The 25,049-nt window shown below is 38.9% G+C and overlaps 1 protein-coding gene across 1 annotated transcript; it reads right to left on the bottom strand.

The window, feature by feature from the left end:
* Window positions 1,757–7,813, bottom strand: LOC109234337. The gene is made up of 6 exons (XM_019400285.1): window positions 7,615–7,813; window positions 7,464–7,533; window positions 7,277–7,382; window positions 3,500–3,598; window positions 3,279–3,419; window positions 1,757–3,204 (listed from the first exon to the last, which is right to left on the bottom strand). Exons 1-6 carry the CDS (start codon window positions 7,739–7,741, stop codon window positions 2,005–2,007), a joined length of 1,743 nt encoding a protein of 580 aa, XP_019255830.1. The 5' UTR covers window positions 7,742–7,813; the 3' UTR covers window positions 1,757–2,004.

The raw sequence follows: 25,049 nt of genomic DNA, 5'->3' as shown, positions 1-25,049 counted from the left end.
GGGATGAAGTGCCACACCAGGCCGGAGTAGGGAGGTGAGCAGCGGAGTAAAGTCCGAACGCCCCCTGAGCAGCGGTGTAGAGTCCGAATATCTTCCTGAGTGGTAAGAAATCGGTATCCTTATTTCATCATCTCGAGCTAGCGATGACAGCAGTAACAACAACAACAACAACAAGAAGTAAGTACAATCTCGCTCAGTAAGGGAAAGCCCTAGAAAAAGGTCACGGCATTGCTGATGGAAACGCCGCCATGTAACCTTAAGGTCGCGGGCCTCAAACATGGGAGATAACAATGGATCAGGATGAAGAGAAGAAAGGGGTGGAAGGATATTGGAGGACACTTGAATAAAGAAATGGTACCGGGAGGCTTCCATTTATAGAGGGTGGCAGAGCAACGGACGGCCCCATCAATGTCTTTGAAAGACGTATCGTCCGGCGCAATCAATGCATTTTTTTAGGGACTGAATCGACAGCGATATTATCGCTTTGGAGGATAAGAATCAGCAGTACATTGAATGACATTGAAAAGATGGACCGACGGGACGCCTCGGTTATCACAAAGGCTTACGTCATAAGTATGACATCATCGCGGAAAAGTTCGAAGAGATGGATATCAAAGTCGTTTCTTATCGTTCCACTCTAAGAAACGCGGGGACTATCTGTATGCGGTAAAATCGGAAGGTCCAATTTTCGGCCATTACATCGCCTCGTAAGCAAGCTCTCCAAAGGCTCGAGACTACGGTCGAGATTTACCCTGAGGGGCCATCGATGTCCAACCTCGAGACAGTGCAGGTCGACAGTTATGATAGAAAAGTGGAAAGTTCCCTAGGCGCACGACTAGAGCTGACAAAGTCTAGAGGGCTAGTTCTGACCGGTATCAGGGCATTAAGTGGCTATACCTGCCCCATATCTTTGTAATTGATGCATTTGTACTATGTTCCCCCTCATGTATAAAAGGGGAACCCTTGTCATTTTGTAGACATCTGATACTCAATATTGAATAAAAAGAACATTCTCTCTGCTCTCTAACTTAACATATTCTCTTCGGCTCTTTACTTCTATTTATTGCTTATATTCATTGTGTTCTATTTATTGTTCTTCATTTATTGCTTATTATTGGCCATAAAGAGCCATCATTGAATCTATCATAATTGTTAGTCCCTCCATCGACTGCCTACGGCACGGTATAAGACTCGACCTCGAGGCCCCGGATAAGCAAGCTCGAGGCCCCGCTTATCAGCCTATTGGCTCGGTTATCACTGTGTTTCAAGCTCTTATCTCGTTTTCTAATCTCTTACTTAGCATCCATTGCTTAACAACTAACATAAAAATAGATCACGTATTTTTAGAACCACAAAATCAAATTTAATTATAATTACCATTTTCACGGTAAACAAACTACATCTTGCCATAATTGCGAACCTAAAAAAACTACAAATTTTTCAAAAAGAAAAATGGAGGACAAGTTTGATAACCTGATGTGGACCAGAATAAAACGTCACTAATACGCCCCTATTTGGCATTTGTAAAGTGTTTTGGTGTTTTATTTCACTAGACAGTATTTTACTGGCCTAATTTGACTTACGTATATATTAGTGAATTGTGATAATGAAGAAGAATACTAAAGCAGCAATGAAAAAGTTAATTGATAGAGAAACATCCTATCAAAATTTAGAATTTGAATTATTGAAAATTGTAGACTATATGTAAATATAAAATGATGTCAAACATGTTAGAAGTTTCCTACTATAAAAAGAGTCACATACTATTTCGAGTTATTGGATTAAAAAATTGTAATAAAGCATGTATGCCACAAATTTTTAACCATGCCAAGTAATTTAGTCATATTCCTTTGGCAGAAATTTGAAATATGCCTAAAAGTACTAGGCCAAGATATTGGAAAAGAACAAAAATTTGACGGCATAAGGCCGAAAGGACCTACAGGACATATCATAGTATTCAAATTTTACTACGTCCACAGCATTAATACTTCACAAAAGGAGGAGTCAAATCCACAGTTCAGCCTTTCGCTTACCTGACACATGTTTTCGAACTATCGACAACTTGGACCTTTTATGAAGAGACCTTTCATCTTCACTTTCCTCACTGTCCAACACAATCACTACTTCACATTTTGGTGATTCTTTCTCCTGTTGCTTGATGTTCCTGTTATAGTATTCATCTTCAACTTGGTTGGACTGCTCACACGAAAGGGGATGATTAACTTGAGCTGTGGAATGTTTTCCAGATTGAGATGTCATCTGAAAGCTATTGTCCTTAACCTCTCCAAAGTGCTCTACAGCTTCTAGTGGCAGCTTCTTGGATGTCCCACATGGATTAGATGATGCAGCACAAGAATCACCAATTTGTGAAGTAAAAGATAAACTGGACGTTGAATCAATACATGCGTCAGAGCCTGAAAGGGGTAGGTCCTGAGATGGAGCTAAGTTCTCTTTGTCACCCTTCTGCTGACGTTGAGATGAACTGGATGTGCCGGAAGGATGCCTCCTACCAGTTAAACCCAGCTTCTTGTGCCTTGTGGAGAAACCATTTCTGCTTTGATCAGCAGCACTTTTATCAGGTTGCTTATTGTAATGACCAGGGGTCTTTGACAATGAAAGAGTATGGCATGATGCAGTGGACTGAAGTTGGGCAGAGAAATGAGGCTTGAACTGCAATTTTCCAAGATCCTCATTTTTTTGGCTGAAATCAGTTGACGTTACCAACAGCTTATTTGTACTCTCGTTCATGCTGACATTTCTCAAGTCATTATTATTTGGATTAGCAGTTTTGCCAGAATTTCTTGTAGCCTGTGGCAAGGGCTGTATATCTGCATAATTCAGAAAAATACTTTGGGGTTCCAAGCTGGTAGAACATTGATGTTTTGCCATATAATCCTTCTTCTCATCATTCCTAAATTTAGATGGACTAACAATTTCTGAAGATAGTTTCGTGGTGCTCATTTGTACTTTATCCTGATTCGAGTTACTCTCAATAGGCAGTTCTTCCATAGCTTGTTTACTAACTTCCATCTGCTTATTTAAGATATGATCAAGAGGCACTTCACTCACAGTCTCAGCATTATGCCTTTGTGCTCGTCCAGCAGAGTCTAGCGACAACTTTCTGCTGAGTCCACATAAACTCTTATGGTTTACAAAATGATCAGGGACCTCAAATTTTGGTAAATGTGATTCTTTGGCTTCAACCTGTAGGGATCATCTGTGAAATTTTGATCAAAAAAGTAATAAACATAACCACGTTCATCTAAACATCTGCTTACATGTCCTTCTCTTGCGTTTGTAAGAGTTTGGATTTCTTGGTCACGATCACCAAAATCACTTGCTCCAGCCCTAGCATACTTTTGAGTCATTGATCTTGCCTTCTGGTCAAAAGCTTGTCTATTATATTTGTACTCCATGCTCTGCACATAAATAGGCATTAAAACAATCAAACAGGGTAGATTCTAGAACCAATTCCCACACTGCAAGAATATTGACTCACCGCATCATGCATTAATCCATCATCAGGATTTGGTTCGCTCAGTAACAAACCGATACTTGTTAAGACAGTTGAAATATTCAAAGATGGCTGCCATGCTCCCTGCTTTTTTGAAATGGCGACAACTATGAGCAATGTATATAAAGACATCAACAATAACAACAACAGCAACAACAAACCCATTGTATTCCCATAAATGGGGTCCGGAGAGGGTAGTGTATACGTAGACCTTACCCCTACACTTTATAGAGATAGAGAGATTGTTCCAATAGACCCTCGACTCAAGAAACAGTGGAGATAAAGCAACAAGTAGCAAGCAATGGTAACAATAACGTATTATGGTAATAGCGCGAATGACACAACAAATAATCGTAAAGAACCATGAATAAGATAATACAAAAATAGTCCTAGTTCTACTGGTAAGCCTAGGAGGAACACACTACTATCTGTCACCTACAACCTTAATCCTCAACCTCCATACCTTTCTATCATTGGTGATATCCTCGGTAAGCTAGAGCAGTGACATGTCTTGCCTAACTACCTCTCCCCAATACTTCTTAGGCCTACTCGTTTCCTTCCTCAGACCTGTCATGGACAACCTCTCATACCTCCTGACCAGAGCAACTATGTCTCTGCTCTTCACAATGCCCGAACCATCCCAATCTCGATTCCCGCAACTTGTCCTCCACAGATGCCATTCCTACCTTGTACGTATGTTCACACATCCATCTCAACATCCTTATTTCGGCTACTTTCATCTTCTGAACATGAGACTTCTTAATGGGCCAGCACTCGATCACATACAACATATTCGGTCTAACCACCACTCTGTAGAACTTGCCTTAAGTCCATGTGGCACATTCTTATCACACAAAACTCCCGAGGCGAGCCTCCATCTAATCTACCGCGCTCCAATTCGATGAGTAAGATCTTCGTCAATCTCCCCGTTGCCTTGAATAATAGACCCCAGATACTTGAAACTATCTCTTTAGGGGACGACTTGAGTACCAATCTTCACTTCCACTCCTGCTTCATGCATCCCATCACTGAACTTGCACTCCAAGTACTTAGTTTTTGACCTACTCAACTGGAAACCCTTAGACTCCGGCGTTTGTCTCCAAACTTCCAACCTAGCGTTAACTCTGTCTCACGTCTCATCAATCAGGATTATGTCATCAGCAAATAGCATACACCATGGCATTTCTCTTTGTATGTGTCGCGTCAGCACCTCTAACGCTAAGGCAAACAAAAATGGGCTAAGAGCCGATCCCGGATGCAACCCTATCTCCACTGGGAAATGATCCGAGTCTCCTCTCGCATTCCTCACCCGAACCCAAGTCTTCGCTCCTTCGTACATGTCCTTAATCACTCTAATGTACGCCACTGGAACACCGCTATCCTCCATACATCTCTATAGGACCTCTCTCGGACTTTATCATAAGCCTTCTCTAGGTCTATGAATACTATATGTAAGTCTTTCTTCCTCTTCCTATACTGCTCCACCAATCTCCTCACAAGGTGAATGGCTTTTGTAGTAGACCATCGCAGCATAAATCCGAACCGATTCTCAAAAATAGTAATACTATGTCGCATCGCACCCTCCTCTCCCACCCTCTCCCAAATTTTCATAATATGACCCAGCAGCTTGATACCCTATAGTTGTTGCAATCCTGAATATCACCTTTGTTTTTATATAACGAGATCATCAAAAGCCACCGCCAATCTTCGGGCATCTTCTTCGTCCTGAAAATGACATTAAACAACCCAGTAAGCCACTCCAAGCTTGCTCGACCCAATTCATTCCAAAATTCCACTGGAATCTCGCTAGGCCCAGTCGCTTTACCCCTGCTCATTTCCCACATTGCCCCCTCAACCTATTCGCTCCTAATACGCCTACAAAACCCAAAATCCCTTTGACTCCCTGAGTTTTCCATCTCACCTAGCATGATGTTCATGTCCCCTCCCTTGTTCAAGAATCTATGGAAGTACTCCTGCCATCTACGCCTGATACACGCTTCTTCCACCAGAACCTTACCATCTTCGTCTTTGATGCACCGTACTTGGTCCAGATCCCGAGCCTTCCTCTCCCTAATCTTGGCTAACCTATACAACTTCTTGTCTCCCCATTTGCCCCCAAGATCCTCATATAACCGCTCAAAAGCTGTAGTCTTAGCCGCTATGACTGCTAATTTTGCGTCTTTCCTTGCCTTCTTATAACACTCCCTACACGTCCTCTCTCCTCCTCGTTCGTGCTCCCCACTAGCTTCAGATATGCCGCTTACTTTTCCTTGGACCTCCTCATTCCACCACCAGTCCCCTTTGTGGCCTCCCGAATAACCCTTCATTACCTATAACACCTCTCTAGGAGCTTCCTTAATACAGTTCGCTATCGTGATCAACATACTACTCGCTTCCCCACTACCCCTCCAGGTCCCCATGGCCAACAACTTCTCCCCTAACTCCTGAGCATTTGCCTTAGTCAAGACTCCCCACTTACTCCTAGGTTGGTGGTACACCACCTTAGTCAAGACATCAAGATTTGAAAAATTTATGAGTTATTAGAAAATGGTAGATATCAAAAATTACATGTACCCAAATGGTAGAATATCAGAGATTCTAGAAAACAGTAGTAAAAATGGAAATTTTGGCGTTTAAGTTGAGCTATTATTCTGTAATCCATAAGTAGAATTTTGGCGTGTTAAGACTCTTAAAACATTAGTTCCATATGCATGAAGTGCAACAAGATAATTCAAGTAGAATGTATACCAGTACTTGATCAGTTATATATGCAATGATTGCTTGAAGGCCTTTCTAGAAAAGATTTGAGCCTTCGATGCACAACCGACAAGCAGCAAAAGCAGAATTATGTACATTATCATTTGATAACAAGGAATTGGTTTGAATACAGCACATAAGGTAGATTCATTGGGAAGTCATAAAAATTAAAAAGAGCAAGAATGCTTGCACACATTATTTCTTCAAAAATATTGTGCAAGCCCAGTCTTTATACGTTATTCAGGAAAATAATTAAACTAGTACACTTCTATTGCACCAAGTACGATTTTGGAGATACATAGCACGAGCTTAAAATTTACTCAAACACTAAGAAAAATGATTTCAAGAAACAAATTGTATAAGCTATAGAGATGAGTGAAATCCACTAAGCAGTCAGATTGCTCGTGGACGTGAAAGGTGCACATAAAAGATATCAAATGCTAGTGGCAGTCAGCGTCCAAACTATTCCATTCCATGTCAGACAATCTTAACCAGGGATTAATATCGATTAGAGACTTAAAAGCAATTAACAGATCAGATGTTATGGACATTGATGACTTCTACAAGCTCATAACTTATGCAGGTCTAACTATTATGTTTCTGCCAACACTTTGAAACCAACAACAAATGATATGTATACTTCCACCAAAATAAGGCAACTTTCAAATTCCCTTCACTTCACACTGGATCATGGATGTGACACAACAGTATGCTACTGCTCTATGAATATATGACAGTTGCAATGCTTTTTTAGCTTCCACATCTAGAAGGCAAAGTACAGTATAAACAAAGACAAAGGCAAATCCCCACGGCTCTGAGAGGAATTTTTAATCCATCCCATTTGATCATACAAGTGAATTAAAGTTTTTCATTACCAAATTTAGATGCTCATGAGGAATTCAAACCAAATAATTCCTTATTGCTAAGTTAAAATTATAGTAATAGTTTTACTGGATCCTACAGAAATAAAAGCAGTAAAAACCCAATCATCATGAATTGGCTAACCTTTGGAGGAAGATTGAGAATATCCAAGCAAATACGGCCACCATTGTCAATATTTGGATGATAAATTGGCGTTACGAAAGTCACAATCGGTGGCTGAAATGGGTACCTGTGTAAAACCAAATAAAGCTGAAAAATTCAACAACCAAATAAACAAGAAGAACCCGAAGAAAAAAGATTGAGGAAAAACCTTTTGGGTATCTGAATTTTAAGGTTAAAGAGTCCTTCAGCATACACAGTTCCTTCAGGGCCTTGAATTTCTGGAAGTATTGAAAAAACGAAATTAAGATTTCTGAAGATAAATCATAAAACAGTAAAGAGGGCAAAATAAACTTACTTACGGGCATGAATGGAGGAAAGAGAGGAAGAAGAAGTGAGAGAAGGAAAGGAGGCGCTGGGAGGTGGGTCAGTGAGAAGGAGCTTAAGCTCCTTCTGCATTCGGAGGTTCAGTCGCGCCTCTTCTGCCATTACCCTTTCGGTATGATCCAACTGGATTATTGGTTTTCTTCGTGTTTCATTAGGGTTCAGATCAGATAGTATTGGAGTAGAGAGAGAGCGCGCGCAATTTGACAATTTAAATTTTAAAAACCTGAAAACGCGGGCCAAAGTTCTGTTTTTCTCTTTTCTTTTTCGGGAAAGAGTCAAAATTACTCATATCGTTTGGTAATGGTTTAAATTTACTCTCTGCACATCTTTTGATCCCTAAATGCCGCCAACCTTATTTCTGGGCTTAAAACTACCCTTTCGGCTAATTGTTAAAACCCAAAACCCCACCAGTGGTCGTGATAATGCTTAACCTACTTGTTACGCAAGCCAACACTCAACAATAATAATATAAGTGTATGAGGTAAATTGGTTAATGACAGCTGGGCGAATGACGGAGTGACACGTGGAACCAAAGACAGGTGGGATGTGAGTCAGCAAACATCTGGCACCGATGCAAGCATGCAATCAGTGCTGAACAAATCCTGAAGACAGAGCAGCCGGTAACAAAGATTCAAAGCATTGTCATCGGATAACATTCAATGGGCAACCATTACAGTGAATATCTGCATTTATAGCCAACCGTTATACACCCATCAATGACGATTTCATTCTTATTTAAGAGGCCTAAATCAAGCTATAAATAGAAGGATTAGCATCCATTATAGGCACGAAAGACTCTTCACACAAAAAGCTATAATATATTTTTGTACTACGCTCAATTTTTGTAATTAAACATTGCTTTCACTCTTGTCATCTGAAAGGCTAAGCTCTTAATCATGGTTGTTATCTTCTCTAATTTCATTTGGCAATCTTACTTTTGTTCTCATTCATTTATTTATTATTGGGTCTAATCGATTCGCTTGTCTATAAACTATGTTACCGTTTTACGGATAAACAGTTTGGTGCCCACCATGGGGCATAGACAATTGTATAATTGCTTTGATCCATTCATCTGCTACTAGCAAATTTTGATTATTTATTTAGTGAAATAAAAATCAAATATGGCAGCTAATGATGTCAATAGTGTCTTCAATATTGAAACACACAACGAACGTGAGGATGAGTTACAGCGTGATGATTCAACTAGCAAAACCTGCAACGAAGGAGATTCGGAAACCCCAATACGCGAAGGTTAGTATCCTAACTCCTGATGATGCGAAGGATGAGCACGCCGTTGAAACAATCAGAATCTTGAGAGAATAGCAAAAATCGATTATGGATCATCTCTCAAGGCAAGATCGTGCTTTGAAGTAGGCGTTATCAAGTGCTTCCATTAATGCTAATGGAAGGGTTCCGGTTCCTCCCAACGCTCCTACAAACCAAAGGGCTTAAAGAACTGGAAAAAGAAAACTCCAATGGATAAGGCCAGTTTTGACGGGGCCAGTGGAATCGGCAGTGGATCTAGCAACAACAACTTGAATAACCCTTTCAAGACCGAGCTCATGAGGTTCATGAGAGAAATGAACGAACGGATGGATCAAAATGCAAAGGATTTTCATGCTCAAATGGATGAGATCCCAGGTGCACCGCCGGCGTTAAAGGGCACAGATTCAAAAAAGTATATGCAATTGCCGTTCAAACTAAGTTCGGCACCGGAGTTGATCCCAAAGAGGTTTAAGATGCAAAATATACCAAAATATGATGGGACTTCGGATCCACAGGAGCACATCACCACTATACTACGACAGTAAAGGAGAATGACTTGGCACAACATGAGATCGAATCGGTCTTGTTGAAAAAGATTGGCGAAATCCTTACGAAGGGTGCCTCAACGTGGTATTCTCTCTTACCCGAGCACTTTATTGATTCTTTTGAAATGCTCGCAGATTCATTTATCAAGGTTCATACTGGGGCAAAAAAGGCCCAGGCAAGGAAGGCGGACATATTCAGAATTTCTCAAGGAGAATCCGAGCTGTTGCGGGAGTTCGTAATTCGGTTCCAGAAAGAAAGGATGTTGTTATCAACAGTTTCGGATGAGTGGGCAGTGGAGGAATTTATGAAGGGTCTCCATCGCTGAGTTCTGATGCCTCCTGAAAATTGAAGGAGAGCTTGCCCGAGTTTCAGGCAACCATATGGGCAGATGTTCACAATCACTACGAGTCGAAGATAAGGGTAGAAGATGATCAACTGGGTTCTTCAGCATCCTTCAAAGGACAGAATTTCTATCGAAATCAGGATAAACTCAAAAATGATTTTGATGTGGACCGGAGACCCTCTAGGAGTCATTTTCAACCTTACGAGAGAGTCGATGGGCGTGATAATAAGAGATTCCAGTCATCGAACGGGTTTATTTTTGATAGAAGGATAGACCGTGCTCGGAATAGCAGATCATTGTAGGAGAAAGGGGCGTCAGGGTCCCGAGATCCATCATCCCCTAGGCTATCCGATTACAACTTCAATATTGGCCTAGTAGAACTGGTGTCGTCAATAAGGAATACTAAAGAAGCTAGGTTTCCAAAACCAATATGTCGGATCCTAGCCAACGGGATCCCAATCTATGGTGTGAATTCCATGGGACTCACGGCCATAGGACTAGGGATCGTCAACATCTCCAAGAAGAGGTGGCGACGATGTTGAAGAATGGTCACCTCAGAGAGTTTCTAAGCAACCACGCCAAGAACAACTATAGTAAAAACCGGGATAATGTGGAGCCATCGAAGCCGACAGCAGGGTCATCTTGGATGACAATCAATATGATCTTTGGAGAGGACGAAGTCAATGGGGGTGACATTTTCAGTAGCAAAGAAGACGAAGATATACGTGACTCATGGTAAGAGGATCGGGGAAGTCTCAGAAGATGACATCACCTTCACAGAGGAATATGCCGATGTATTTCTTCTACCACACAATGACGGGTTGGTAATTTCACTTAATGTTTTAAATTTCAAAATAAGCATATTTTGGTTGATCCAGGGAGTTCGGCCAACATCATACAATGGAGAGTTTTGGAGCAAGCGAAGTTACCCGGGAACATCATTCCAACAACAAAACTTCTAGCTGGCTTTAGCTTAACAAGTGTGACTACCCAATGTAAATTTTTGCTACCCACACATGCCTAAGGAGTAGCAAGGACCACCCTATTCGAAGTGGTAGATGGCGAGATGGGCTATAATGTGATCTTCAGAAGGACAGGGATACACGAGATGAAGGTTGTGCCCTTGACCTATCATCAACTGTTGAAGTTTCCGACACCAGATGGGATCAAATAGATAAGAGGAGACCATCCGACAGCAAGGGAGATGAACGTAGTAACCGTTTCTAGCAGCAAGGGTAGAGAAACCAGCAAATATCAATTATAGGTACCGGTGTCTTCTCCCATCCCAATTGAAGATGATAAAAACGAGGAGTCATCGAAATTATATTAGGTACCGAGGTTTTTTCAGGTACTGGAGGAGACGGATACAACCAAGTCAAACACAGAAGAACATGAACAAGTGGCTTTGTTCGAAATTTTTTTACAAAGGAAGTTCCATTTAGGAACGGGTTTGAGTACTGAACTCAAGTTAAAACTCATAGACTTTCTTAAATCTAATGTTGATTTCTTTGCTTGGTCACATTCAGATATGATAGCTATTCCATTAGAGGTGGTGGTCCACATATTGAGTCTGGATTCAAACTTCCTTCCGGTAAAGCAGAAGAAACGACTGATAGCAGATGTCAGAAAAAAGTTTATTAAGGAAGTGGTAACCCTATTACTCAATATCGGTTCAATTCAAGAGGTAAAGTACTCGGAGTGCCTAGCTAACGTAGTAGTAATGCCTAAAAACAATAACAAATTTAGGATGTGTGTAGACTATAAGGATTTAAATAAGGTGTGCTCCAAAGACTCTTTCACATTGCCAAACATCGATCAAATGATTGATGCTATGGTCGGGCACGGGTTAATGAGTTTTCTTGATGCTTATTTCGGGTATAATCAAATTAGGATGAACCCGAAAGATCAAGAGAAGACTTCTTTCATCACAAACTTTGGCACATATTGCTATAATGTGATGCTTTTTGGGCTTAAAATGCCAGAGCCACTTATCAGAGGCTCGTTAATAAGATGTTTGAAAAGCATATAGGTAAGACAATGGAAGTTTATATTGACGACATGTTAGTAAGTCTCTTAATGCAGGAGATCACCCTGGAACATCTCCAAGAGACGTTTGACATCCTGAGAAAGTACAACATGAAGCTCAACCCAGAGAAGTGTGTCTTCGGTGTTGGCTCCGGTAAATTCTTGGGGTTTCTGGTCTCGCAAAGAGGGATCGAAGTAAACCCCAATAAAATTAAAGCCATCGAGGATATCCTAGACCAGCTAACGAGTGTAAAAGAAGTACATAAGTTGACTGGTAAGGTGGCAACTCTAAGCAGGTTCATCTCAAGGCCTCAGAGTAGTGCTGTAACACCCCAAAGTTTTGACTAATATTTGCATTCTCGATTGAGCATCTTTATAATAAGGATGGATCTCACTTCGCACTTCCTAAAAGTGAATATGACGATATAGAAACGTTGCTTACTCTAGATTGTGTTAATATGTACAAAGAAGTTCCATGGTATATATATATATATATATATATATATATATATATATATATATATATATATATATATATATAGTTTGGGCAGCTACTTTTTTCATACTTATCCAAAGTTCATATATATTACTTTTGTGACTTGCTTTTCCATAACCTCCTCTCATAATTCATTCCTTCGTGCCGAAGGAAACCCCTTCCCTCTCTCCTTCTTATCACATGAAATACTACATGAAAACCATAAAAAAATTTCACTAAACCAACCAGCCAAACTAGTTCTTGGTGAAGCTCAAGTTGCTCCTATCTTTTGTGGTAAGCTACTAAACCCGTGTTTACACTAGACAATTATTATTGTTTTCTTTATATCTTCTTGTATAGAGCTCTGCTTTAAGTGATTTAAGATATACTGGAAAGATATTTCATAGCTCTATGACTATTATTCAGGCACCAAAACCTAGTTTTGCATTTATTTACCGAAAAGGAATAATAAAGTACAGGGCAGGTGCTGCCCAAATTTTATATTTTACAAACCCTACCTGTACTACTATTAGTATTTTTTGTACAACTCTTTATACAAAACTGATATTCAGGTGATTCAAGACTGGCCGGAACCCTAAGACACATATCTACAACTTTCATGAAGACCATAAAGTATTTCTTTCGTTTACATCTTCAAAACTAAGCTACAATACAAGACAGTGGTACTGTCCAGAATTTCTGTTTCAAATATTTAAGGTGATTTTCACCAATATCATGTTTAGTTCAACATGTTGAAGTCACTGAACTTATATAGATATTTGATTATGAATTTAAGGTATATATACCTTTGTAAAATCTAAGGGAAGTGTTTGAGGATGTGGAAAAATTTGGTTGGTCTATGGCATAGATGATTCCAACGTCCTCAAGTTGTGGTTGAACTATTTTGTGGTCAAACACTAAGGTTTGTGTATAAACTTTGTACTCTTTTTACTTGCTGGAATATTTTGAAATAACTTGAGATTTCGTTTCTCTTGTCTTCAATTTATATTGTTGTATTCGTGTTATCAAGTATTGTAAGATATTCGTACGGATTGCTTGATCATTTTGCATTCTTGTTGGGACTTTGTCCTTCTTGTGGCAGTGACTTTGTCACTCATCTCGGCATGCCTCTTGATTCGGATCTTTTGCCATCTTGATTTTTGGGTTTGTGGTTCATCTTAAATTATGGAACTTGTCCGTGTTAAGTACGAACTAAAAAGCCATTTTTAATATGGTTCTTGATTCTCTTGACTATTGGGTTTCGACCCTACTTGATTTGGGGCTTCGGTCCATCTTCATATCTGATTATGCTTAATGTGATGGCATGACGTACATATTGGTCAAAAATGGATATATGGCAAACCTCTTGGATTGATAGTATACGCTTTCTTGACACTCGAATCTTGAGCATTGTTATTGATATTTGGAAATGCTTCAAGGTTTGATATTCGATACTTTTGATATATTTGTTTGCTTGTTTTAAACTTATCTTTCATTTGAGCTACCTATGGCTGAAAAGGGAAGTTGGAGAATCTAATGGCTCCAAGCCCAAAGTTTATATGCCATTAAGATTTATGCTTAGCGATATTTGTTTTCTATCATAGGTAATATGCGAGAAGAGATTTGAAGAAGGCCTTTTTGGAGTAGACTTTTCGGGAGCTTTCATGAAGATCGCGTTTGCATATGCACCTAGATTTTATATAGTTTTGGGACTTGTACATGATCTATACGTCACACTTATGTATGTAATTTTGGTGACTTGTTTTGTTGTCTTAGGGTGTGTTAATAACCCATGTCTTGTAATATGCTAAATTTACACTTTATCTTGTAAATATATACAAAGGAGAAGGCTAGTTTTCCTTTTATGCTCTAGCTAGTTTGAAATTCATGTACAATACAAACCTACAATGATGTCAAATGAAAAGTATAATCTCCTTAGGAAGTTGCTTTAATGTGTTGATTATTCAAGAAGGGTTGTATAACGGTATCTTGATACTTTGATATTGTATTTCATTTAAGAAATTTTATGAAGTTTACAAAAAAATATTGCACTTGAAACCTTTATCGCACGGGCCCATTTTCGCTACTAAAGTATTATGAATGTCTTTATAGATTAATATCTTCTGAATGTTAAAATTAGTAAATTAGCATTATTTCATAAGTAGCGCCCTCCCTAAAAGGGTTGCTACAAGTTTTTGTATCAGAACTTTAGGTTTGTGATTCTAGAATTATTGTTTTGACTTGTTAGTATACTCGTTTCTTTTTAACATGCTTTGTTGCGTGTATTGTGCATATGCATCATGTACATGCCCCTAGTGCAATGTGATCTCCCTTATGTAGGAATTAAGTTGTTCCTCTTCTTCTAATAGACCTATGGAAGCCGCTCATGAGGGTTCAGATAACTCTTATGCCCAACCTCGCTTACAGGAAGGGGTTGGAAAACATTTTTCTGATCTTAGTTTTCCTCGTACTAGTGGATCTGATGTGGGAAATAATCAGGGTGCAAGAGTTGGGCCACATCCTCATATGAGTCATAGTGCTCCTGTTGTTGATCCTCCTTTTTAGCAAATGGCTGATTTCTTTCGTCACTTTGTTGGAACAATGTCCGACCATAATAAAATGAACTTTGAGAAAATGAGAAAAATGGGTGGAGTTGAGTTTGAAAGCATTGTTGATCCTATTGATGCTGAACAATGGCTTGAGCGCATAGAAAGAGTATTTGAGCAAGAGTGTTCGGAAGTTGCCAAATTTAAGTATGCCATGTCGTTGTTACAAAGGGATGCTTATGACTTGTGGGTAAACGTACCAAATGCTAAAGAAAAACCTCCAATGCTTACTTGGGATGATTTTGTCAAAGAATTTCGCATGAAGTATGTCCCACCTGCTTATCGTGATGCGAAGAAAAAGGAGTTTCTGCATTTAAAGAAAATGGGTTTGTCTATTGCTGAATATCAACAAAAGTTTCTCAGGCTTTCTCGTTATGCTGGAGGTATTATCAATGATGGAAAGGATAAATACAGGCCATTCGAAGATGGTTTGAATGATTCTACACGAAAGTCTGTGGTGGTCCTGCAACATGAAATTTTTTTCCAAACTAATTACAGCTGCTCTTACTTGGGAAATAATTGACAAGGAACAAGCTAGTAAAAATAAAAATAGGTTCAGAAAAGCTAATTTAGATTATGGCGGTCCATCCAAAAGGGGGAAGTTTGACAACTCAAAGGTTGGTAGTGTTCCCAGGTCAGCTCGACGTAATAAAAATAGATCCAATATTTCTGCTGGTAGCACTCCAGATTATGGCCAAGGCAAGACTCATATACCCACGTGTGCACAATGCGGGAAGAGTCACTATGGTACTTGCACGAGAGCTTCCGGTGCTTGTTTTCATTGTGGGAGCTTCGATCACAAAGTGAAAGATTGTCCTAATCCTAATCCTATCTCTTCTCCGGGTGCTGAAGGCTCAGTTCAGAAGGCTACTACCACTCATTCTCAAGGGAATAGAGGTGCAAGATCTAGAAACACCCAAACCGCATGTGCAGGTGGAGCTAATCAAGCTAGTGGGTCAAGAGCTACAACACGAGCTTATGGTATGAGACAGAGGGATGACAAGATGGGGCAGACGTGGTTGTTGGTAAATTTCACTTATTTGGCTTATTTGTTGTCACACTATTTGATCCTGGTTCTACACATTCCTATGTTTGCTCATCACTTGTTTTTCCTAAAAATGTGAAATCTGTGATATTTAATTGTGGTGTGCTTGTTAGAAGTCCTTTAGGTCATCAGGTTGTTTGTAATCAGATCTATCGAGGTTGTCCTTTCGAGATTCAAGATCTAGTCTTCCCTTCTGATCTGATTGAAATGCCTTTCAAAGACTATGATGTCTTCATCAGTATGGATTGGCTTCATAGATATTGTAACGATCCGACTGGTCGTTTTGAGCTTTTACATTTCGCTCGCCAGTTCTCGGGCATTTCTAGCCCTGTGTGCTGTATTATGACTTATTTAAATCGTCGGTTTTGGTTTTCAGGTTAATTGGAATAGATTTGGAAGAACAATTCTCAGTTTGAAGCTTTAAATTTGAAAGGTTTGACCAAGTTTTGACTTTTTAGTATTCGATCTCGGGTTTGGATTTTTATGATTTGGTTAGCTCCATTAGGTGATTTTGGACTTGGGAGCGTCCGGAATGTATTTTGGAGGTCCGTGGTAGATTTAGGCTTGAATTGGAGAAATTGAAAATTTGGCATTTTCCGGTTGGCAGTGGAAATTTTGATGTTGGGGTCGGAATGAAATTCCGGAAATTGGAGTAGGTCCATTGTGTAATTTGTGACGTGTGTGCAAAATTTTAGGTCATTCAGACGAGTTTGATAGACTTTTTGATCGAAAGTTGTTTTGAGCGTTCCGAAGGTTGGAACAAGTTTGAATGATGTTATGGGATGTGTTGGCATGTTTGGTTGAGGTCCCGAGGGTCTCGGGTGAGTTTCGAGGTAGTTTCGGCCAATTTCTAGGCCATTTCTAGTTGCTGGTTTTTGGCTTCAGGGGTGTACAGTGCGTTAGCTTGGATCTGACCGCGTTAGCATAGAGAAAATTTGGAAAAATGGAGTTGTGCTATGCGATCGCGTAAGTATTCTTGCGATCGCATAGAGTAAAATCTCTGCTGCACTGACCCGACTTTGGAAGCTTATATCTCACAATCTATAAGGAATTTGAAGATGATCCAAAGATGAAAGTTGTAGCCCCTTATGTCTAGTGTTCAGAAAGTTAAACCAATTGTAACTTGGAGTTTTGTACAAAAAGTTATGACCATTATACTAGAGGCTGTCCGGAAGAGTTGGAGAAGGCTATTGGAAAAATTTGTTCTACGCGATCGCTGGGGAATGGCCGCGATCGTATAGGGTAAAAGAAGGGCTGGAAAATTTTGTGCTTCGCTATCGCATTAGTTTTTCCGCGATAACATAGGGTAAATGCCTGTGCAGATTATAAAGTACCCTATTTCGAGGATTTCGGCCATTTTTGCATTTTTGGATCTATGGAGCTCGGATTGAGGCGATTTTTGAAGGGATTTTCAGAGGACTGATTGGGGTAAGTGTTATTCACTCAAATTTGGTTAAATCTCATAATTATGTCTTGATTCTTATCATTTAATTTGGGAATTTGGGGTGAAAATTGAGAAAATGGAGGAAGGTTTGGAAAGTTGATTTTGGGGATTTGGATGGCCATTTGATGTCGGATTTTGGTGAATTTGATATGAGTAGACTCGTTAGCAAATGGGTTTTCCAGTTTTGTGATTTTATCGAATTCCGAGACGTGGGCTCGGGGGTCGGGTTTGGCCAATTTCGGAATTTTTGGTGTAAATTGGTTATTTTCGAGTGGGCTTTGTTCCCTTAGCATATTTTTGATGGTATGAATCTGTTTTGGTTAGATTTGGAGCATTCGGAGGCCGATTCGAGAGGCAAGGGCATCGCGAGCTAGAATTTGGACCGGATTGAGGTAAGTAATGATTGTAAATTTTGTCCTGAGGGTATGAAACCCCGGATTTCACATCGTTATGCTATTTTGAGGTGACGCACATGCTAGGTGATGGGCGTAGGGTCGTGCACCGTTGGGTATTGTGACTTGGTCCATCCCGTACGACTGTTACGTCGCGTATTTAATTAAAAATTATTTGATATTTTTATATTTTGGAAAGTATTAATATGTTTGGGGCTAAATGCCGTGTCTGGGCCTTGTGCCGATTGTTTGGACGCTTAGGGGCTTTTACTACTATTTTCCTCACTGTTTTTGGTTTAATATTTACACTCAGTCATGCTATGTTCTTACTATTTTCATAACTCGATTTTATTCACTCCTCCTGATTTTATAAATGATATTTTGAACTGAGTACTTGTTTTACTGTCACCCCGAGGGGCTTGAGTGAGTTCTGACTGAGTGAGGCCGAGGGCCTGTGTTGTGAGGATGTTATGGGATCGGGCTGCGCGCCGCAGCATGTTACACTAATTTGTGATATATCAGAGGTCGAGGGCCTGATTTATTATGCCACGAGGTGGCTGGTGATTGTTATGAGGTCGAGGGCCTGTTTGATTATGCCACGAGATGACTTGTTATAGCACTTGGGCTGTAAGGAGCCCCTCCCGGAGTCTGTACACCCCCAGTGAGCGCGGGTACCCAGTGTGAGATGTGATATTGCCCGAGGGGCTGTTGTTGTTTCATGTTATTGCCCGAGGGGCTGGTTCTATTGATATTTTGCCCGAGGGGCGCTTATGGTACATGTTTCGCCCGAGGGGCTGTTTTTACGTTTCTATACTTTTACTCACTGCTTTCATCACTCGTTTGAAACTATTGAAAGGTGTTTTAAAAGGTTTTCCTAAACTGAGGTGCTTTACGAGTTTTACCGCTTTACTGCATTGTTCTAGACTTATACTGTTTTGCTATAGCATTATGCTGTGGTTTGCGTGTTTTCTTACTGCTCAGCTACCTTTTCTTTTATTACTTATTGAGTTGGCGTACTCACATTACTCCCTGCACCTCGTGTGCAGATCCAGGAGCTTCGGGCCGCGATAGCGAGTGTTGATATTGCTTACCAGCTGATCCTCGAAGTTGACTAGGTAGCTGCTTGGCATTCACAGCCCAGTGCTTCTCCTTCCTATCTCACTTAGTCTTGTATTAGCATTTCTATCAGACTATGTTGTCTTTATCTTATTACTAAACGAGTTGTAGTAGCTTATGACTGGTGACACCCCGATGTCGGGCTGTGTTTTGGTTCCGCATTGTCTACTTTGACTTATATTATGCATTTTTAGTTAATTATTGAATCTAAATGTCTTAATATGAAATATTTGGTTGGCTCGGGGTTTGTGTCGGCTGGCCTAGTTTCACGATAGGCGCCATCACGATCGGGTCTGTTTTAGGGTCGTGACAGATACCATGCAGTAGTTGATTATAGGTCAAAACGTGTGACCTTTAAAGCTCCTACATTTTCACACATTATTATTCAAGGTGAAAGATCATTGACATCTAATATATCTCTGCGGTTGTGGCAAGAAAGATGATTAGCCATGATTGTGAAACTTATCTTGCTTATATAGTTGATACACACTTAGAAAGTCCAAGCCTTAAAGATATACTAGTTTTATGTGAATTTCCTGACATTTTCCCTGAAAATCTTCCTGGGTTGCCACCGGAAAGGGAAGTTGAATTTCCTATAGAGGTTATTCCTAGAGCTACTCCTATTTCTGTAACTCCTTACCAAATGTCTCCAATAGAACTGAAGGAGTTGAAAATTCAATTGCAAGAACTTCTTGAGAAGGGTTTTATTCGATCAAGTGTTTCCCCTTGGGGAGCTCCTGTTTTATTTGTGAAAAAGAAAGATGGCTCTCTTTGGCTTTGTATTAATTATCGAAAATTGAATAAGGTAACAATTAAGAATTGATATCCATTGCCTAGGATCAATGATTCATTTGACTAGCTAAAGGGTGCTAGGTTGTTCTCAAAAATTGACTTGAGGTCGGGTGTTACCAAGTGCGAGTAAGTGAGCAAGATGTTCCTAAAACTACTTTTAGGACTCGTATGGTCATTATGAATTTTTGGTGATGCCATTTGGGTTGACAAATGCTCCTTCAGTGTTCACGGATCTAATGAATCGTGTATTCAAGCATTATCTCGATCAATTTGTGGTGCTATTTATTGATGATATTTAATATATTCCAAGAATAGTGAAGATCATGATAAACATCTCGGGATTATTTTGCGAATTTTGGAGGAGAAAAAGTTATATGACAAGCTTTTCAAATGTGAATTTCGGCTTAGTGAAGTGGCTTTTCTAGGGCATATTGTGTCATCTGAAGGTGTGAAAGTTGATCCTAGTAAGATTCAAGCTATTTTTGACTGGAAGCCACCTAAAAGTCCCACTAAAATAAGAAGTTCTTGGGCTTAGCGGGATACTATAGAAGGTTTATCAAAGGCTTCTCCATTATATCCTCTCCTTTGACTAAACTTTTGAGGAAGGACGTCATGTTCGCGTGGGATGATAAATGCCAAGAGAGCTTTGAAAAGCTCAAACTTTATTGACTAAAGCTCCTATACTTACTCTACCAACTGAAGAGAAAGAGTGTGTGATATATAGTGATGCTTCTTATCATGTTTTGGGTTGTGTTCTGATGCAAAAAGAGAAAGTGGTTGCATATGCCTATCGAAAATTGAAATCACATGAATTGAATTATCCCGTTCACGACCTTGAGCTTGCTGCCATAGTGTTTGCTTTGAAAATTTGGAGACGTATTATGGATAAAAGTGTCATATATTCACGGATCATACGAGTTTGAAGTACTTGGGTACACAAAAAGAGTTGAATTTGAGACAACGTAGATAACTTGAGGTTATTAAAGATTATGACTGCACAATTGACTATCATCCAGGTAAAGCCAATGTTGTTGCTGATACTCTAAGTCGCAAATCCTTTGCAGATTTATGTCTAAGTCCTTTGCTAAAATTTCATTTAAAAACTTTTGGAATGATTGAGTTATAAACACAAAGCTAATTTCTTTATTATTAAAAGTTCCTGCAAAACCTTTAGCATCCCACCTGGTGAATGGATTTATATGATGAAAAATGGACACCTAAACTAATGTCATTAGAAATATATTTTACCAAAACAAAAGTTTCATGCATACAAACTTTATTTTGGCCAATATATGCTTTTGGTAATTTATAAGAAATACCCATTTGTTGCCCACTGGTATTATTCCTTCTCTTATGTAGTTTAAATCTGCACCACTATCTACTAAAGCAGTAAACTCATTTTTGAAATTGTAATAAATTAAAAGAGTAACCTTTATAAAAATCTTTTGAGTAGTAATAAAATTCATCATCTGCAAAGACAATTATTTTTAGAAAATTATCTTTTGCAGTATCATTCGAAGTACTAGCCTCAGTAATATCAGCACTAAATTTATAGAGGACATTAGGAACTTCCAATTTAGAGACTCTTTTATCCAAGGCTATATTTAAAGCCATGAGTCTAGAAATCTCTTTGTTGAGATTATTAATCTCATCATTCAAATCTTGAATTGTTGTTGGCCTATCAATGGCCTGGACCTTTTGTTTCAGAATTCTTTTGACTTCTGTCATGGTATATGACCCTTTCCTACGCTCAAATCTTTTTTCATAAGATTCTTTTTTGCATCTTATGTCTATGATACTCTGTTTTATTCTTAGGGATGTCTATGGCGAATTGCTCACAGAATTCTCCTAATCGTTGTCTTTCATTAGGACTGTGTTTCTTAATCTGCTGATTCAGCTTAATCTAATTACATAAGGATAAAGATTTTATAAAATCAAATAGACCTAATGCTTACTACAAGTGTGGTAGAATAGATCATTATGCAAAAGATTGTAGAGTCAAGGATAAAATCGAGAACTTTAACATAGATGATAATATTAAGGATTCTTTATAAAAGATTCTATTAAATTCTTCTCCGGATAATTCTAGTCCAGAAAATAGTGATAGAGAAGATTTATCTACTGATGAAGATTTAAATAAAGATAATAACAGGATCAAAACTATTAGGATTAACAAAGATAATATTGTGATGCTATTCCCGACCTTAAACAAACTGAATCCGAAATGGATTTTCCAGCAGGTTTGAAATGAATCAAAACCAAATAGATTTTAGTCCGGGATGTTTAATAAACCAAGATGGGAACTATTAAGAAATTGGTTTTTCAACAGTTTTGATGATAAATTAATTAGCAAATTGCTCACAGAATTCTTCTAATTGCTGTTTTTCATTAAGACGATGTTAAGAGATATATCTACGCATTCTGAATATAATTCTTTAAATTGTTCTAGTAGGATTTTTATAGAAGGATCATATAACATCCACCAATTGCATAATGGTACTGTACATGGCCCAGGTCATTGATAGGCCAACAACAATTCAAGATAGGAGCTATTTCTAGAAATCTTTCAATGTAAGATTTTTAGGTCATAATTGAAAAAGGAAAATTATTCCTATTCAGAGAAGCATTGAATTTACTTCTAAATTTCTCGATGTTATAACTAATAAGACTCGGCTTCAAAGATTTTTAGGAAGCCTGAGTTACATTTCTCCTTTTATAAAGGATCTAGCCAAAGATACCTCGATTCTTTATGAAAGACTAAAGAAGAATCTAAAAGCTTGGACTGATGAGCATAGTGAATCAATCAAACATATTAAAAAGAAGGTCAATAACCTTCCTTGCCTCACACTTGCCAAACCAAATTGGGCAAAAGTAGTCGAAACTGATGCCTCAAATATTGGATATGGAGGAATATTAAAGCAATGTTCCCCAACAGAAAAACAAGAATATCTTGTTCAATTCTATATGGGAAAATGGAATGATTTCCAAAAGAATTATGCTACTATAGCTAAACAAATTCTTGCTATAGTAAAACATATGTTAAAACTCCAGACTGATTTATATTATCAGAAGTTTTTAATAAAACTGATTGTCAAGAAGAAAAGTTTATCTCTATTAATGATTGCAAGCATGGCGTTTCTAAGAAAATGTTTGCAAGATGGCAAGCTTTATTAGCTCCTTTTGATTTTGAAATCATATACAGAAAAAGATGTGATAATAGTCTGCCTGGTTTTCTTACTAGAGAATTCCTGAGTTGATAATTTCTCTATTTGTAACAGGATATAAGACCTGATGTCATGCCCCAACCTCGGGAGGCGCGACCGGTGCTCAATCGAGTGAACCCCACTGAGCAAGCCTTTTCGGACACTTTTTACCCAACTCATTATGATCAAGAATTCATGCTTTCATTTACTCAGACAGTAGGAAAGATCGTACATGCAACATTGTTAGTTCATTTTATATTACAAGCCTTAAATCATAGTTAAGTTTCCAAAATTTCATACAGTTACAGTTTAGAAGAACTAGAGTTTAGAATCACAACATAGTCCAGTGACCCATCCAACGCCCGTACATAACCCATAAAAACGTCTACGGAGCCTCTAAAGATATATAAGACAGTTACGACAATGCCGGCAACAAGGCCCAGACTATACCTCAAAAGTGGTATTTATAACAAAAGATACACTGCACAACCTCTGGAAGAAAAGGGGCTCACCAAGATTGCTGAGAGGAGGATGCTCCGCTACCTACGATCGGCACTCTCTGCTATGGAACCACCTATATCCATTCAAAGATGTAGCGCCCCCGGCAAAAGGGACGTTAGTACCATGGAATAGTGCTAGTATGTATAACTGAACACCATCTCATTAGAAAGAAATATCATACAAGAATAAAAAAATCATAAAGATCAATCAAAAGCTTTAAACAATCACCACATCATCAAATAAAAAGATCATATAGCTTCCACATAATTTCCACAGCTTTAGGTTGGGACATGTAATACAGTTCATCATCATTCACAATACCACCGCTTTCTTGTGCGGAGTTCGATCACGACCCGATCGGCTAGGTTGCCTCATTCGAGACATGTATCTCAATCACAATCTCATTCTCACTTTCCGATTTCAATATCAGCACAATACCACCATGTGTGCGGCATGACGTTCGATCACGGCCTGATCGGCTAGGCCGTCTTACCAAGACGTTTTTCCTTTTCCATCAATCATCTCATTTCAATCTTTATTTCATATATATCAGTTCATCGGCACTTGGGGCCACAATTAACACATCATACTTGGCACTAGGCCACATTTCATAACTCAAACTCTTTTCCCCCACATTCCACATCATTTCCACTTTCAACATTAACCTTGCAATTTAAGATAATAAGCACATACAAGAGCAATTCAAGTTGTAATCATAGAGGGGATTTCACATAGTTTGGCATAACCATCTCAATTTAAACTTGACTTGAAATCTAGGCATCTTAGCATATGGTTCACATTCTTCACACGTCCTTAAATTACCAAGAATAGCATATTGAACACATAGAGACACACCTTTCACATATATATTTGCAACACCAATTTATCTGAAATAACAAGCAATACATCAATCATATTTCGGACTTACAACATTTGCATGGACACCAAATGAGCTCAATTTCTAAGAAGAGTTTTTAGCCATACATACCTCAATAGAGCTTTCCTTAAATTCTTACAAAATTCTGAAACTCTTAGCAACTTTGATCTATTTTATGAGAATTACAAGTTGAACCAAAAATTAGAGGGATAATCAAGATTCTAGCTCATTTGAGTATATTATCAAGCACTAGGGTGCATTGTGATTTTAAGACCTTTTTGTGAGAGATTTTATCATCCTACTCCCCATTTGTTATATTCTTAGCTCACAATCTCCCCTTACCCTTTTATCATTCATGCATGCAAGATAATCAATCCTTATACCCATGAACACACTTGTTAATTACTCATTTTAGTAGGAATTTCAAAATCAAAGATTAGGGCACAAGTTCTTACCTCTTAGGATGAAGGCTTAGTAACTTTACTTGATAATCTTCAAAGATTTGGGGTAGAGACTTGGTGAGGATCACTTCCTCCCTCTAGAACTCTTTCTCTCACTCTAAATGTAGCAGAAAATAGCACAAAAGGGTCTAATGGGGTGTTTTTAATGAGATGGGGTCGGGTTTTAAAAGTTAGAAAACAGGAGCCCCGACTCAATCTGCGGTTGCATATGCGACCGCATAACTGAATGTGGCCCACAAAAGGGACCGCAAAAATGACCCTCAAGACTTGAACATTCTGTCCGGGTATGCGACGAGAATGCGATCCGCATACCTGTTC

Source organism: Nicotiana attenuata, chromosome 11 (genome assembly GCF_001879085.1).
Source record: "Nicotiana attenuata strain UT chromosome 11, NIATTr2, whole genome shotgun sequence".
Lineage (NCBI taxonomy): Eukaryota > Viridiplantae > Streptophyta > Magnoliopsida > Solanales > Solanaceae > Nicotiana > Nicotiana attenuata.
This window is presented reverse-complemented; position numbering and strand designations above follow the sequence as displayed.

Bases quoted from the DNA above. Each gene is read 5' to 3' on its own strand.
- LOC109234337 (XM_019400285.1), bottom strand. From the start codon at position 7,741: ATGGCAGAAGAGGCGCGACTGAACCTCCGAATGCAGAAGGAGCTTAAG. The intron at 7,383-7,463 runs GTTTTTCCTCAA...GGTTTTACACAG, and splicing joins AAAATTCAGATACCCAAAAG to GTACCCATTTCAGCCACCGA. The intron at 3,420-3,499 runs GTGAGTCAATAT...ATTTATGTGCAG, and splicing joins ATGGATTAATGCATGATGCG to AGCATGGAGTACAAATATAA.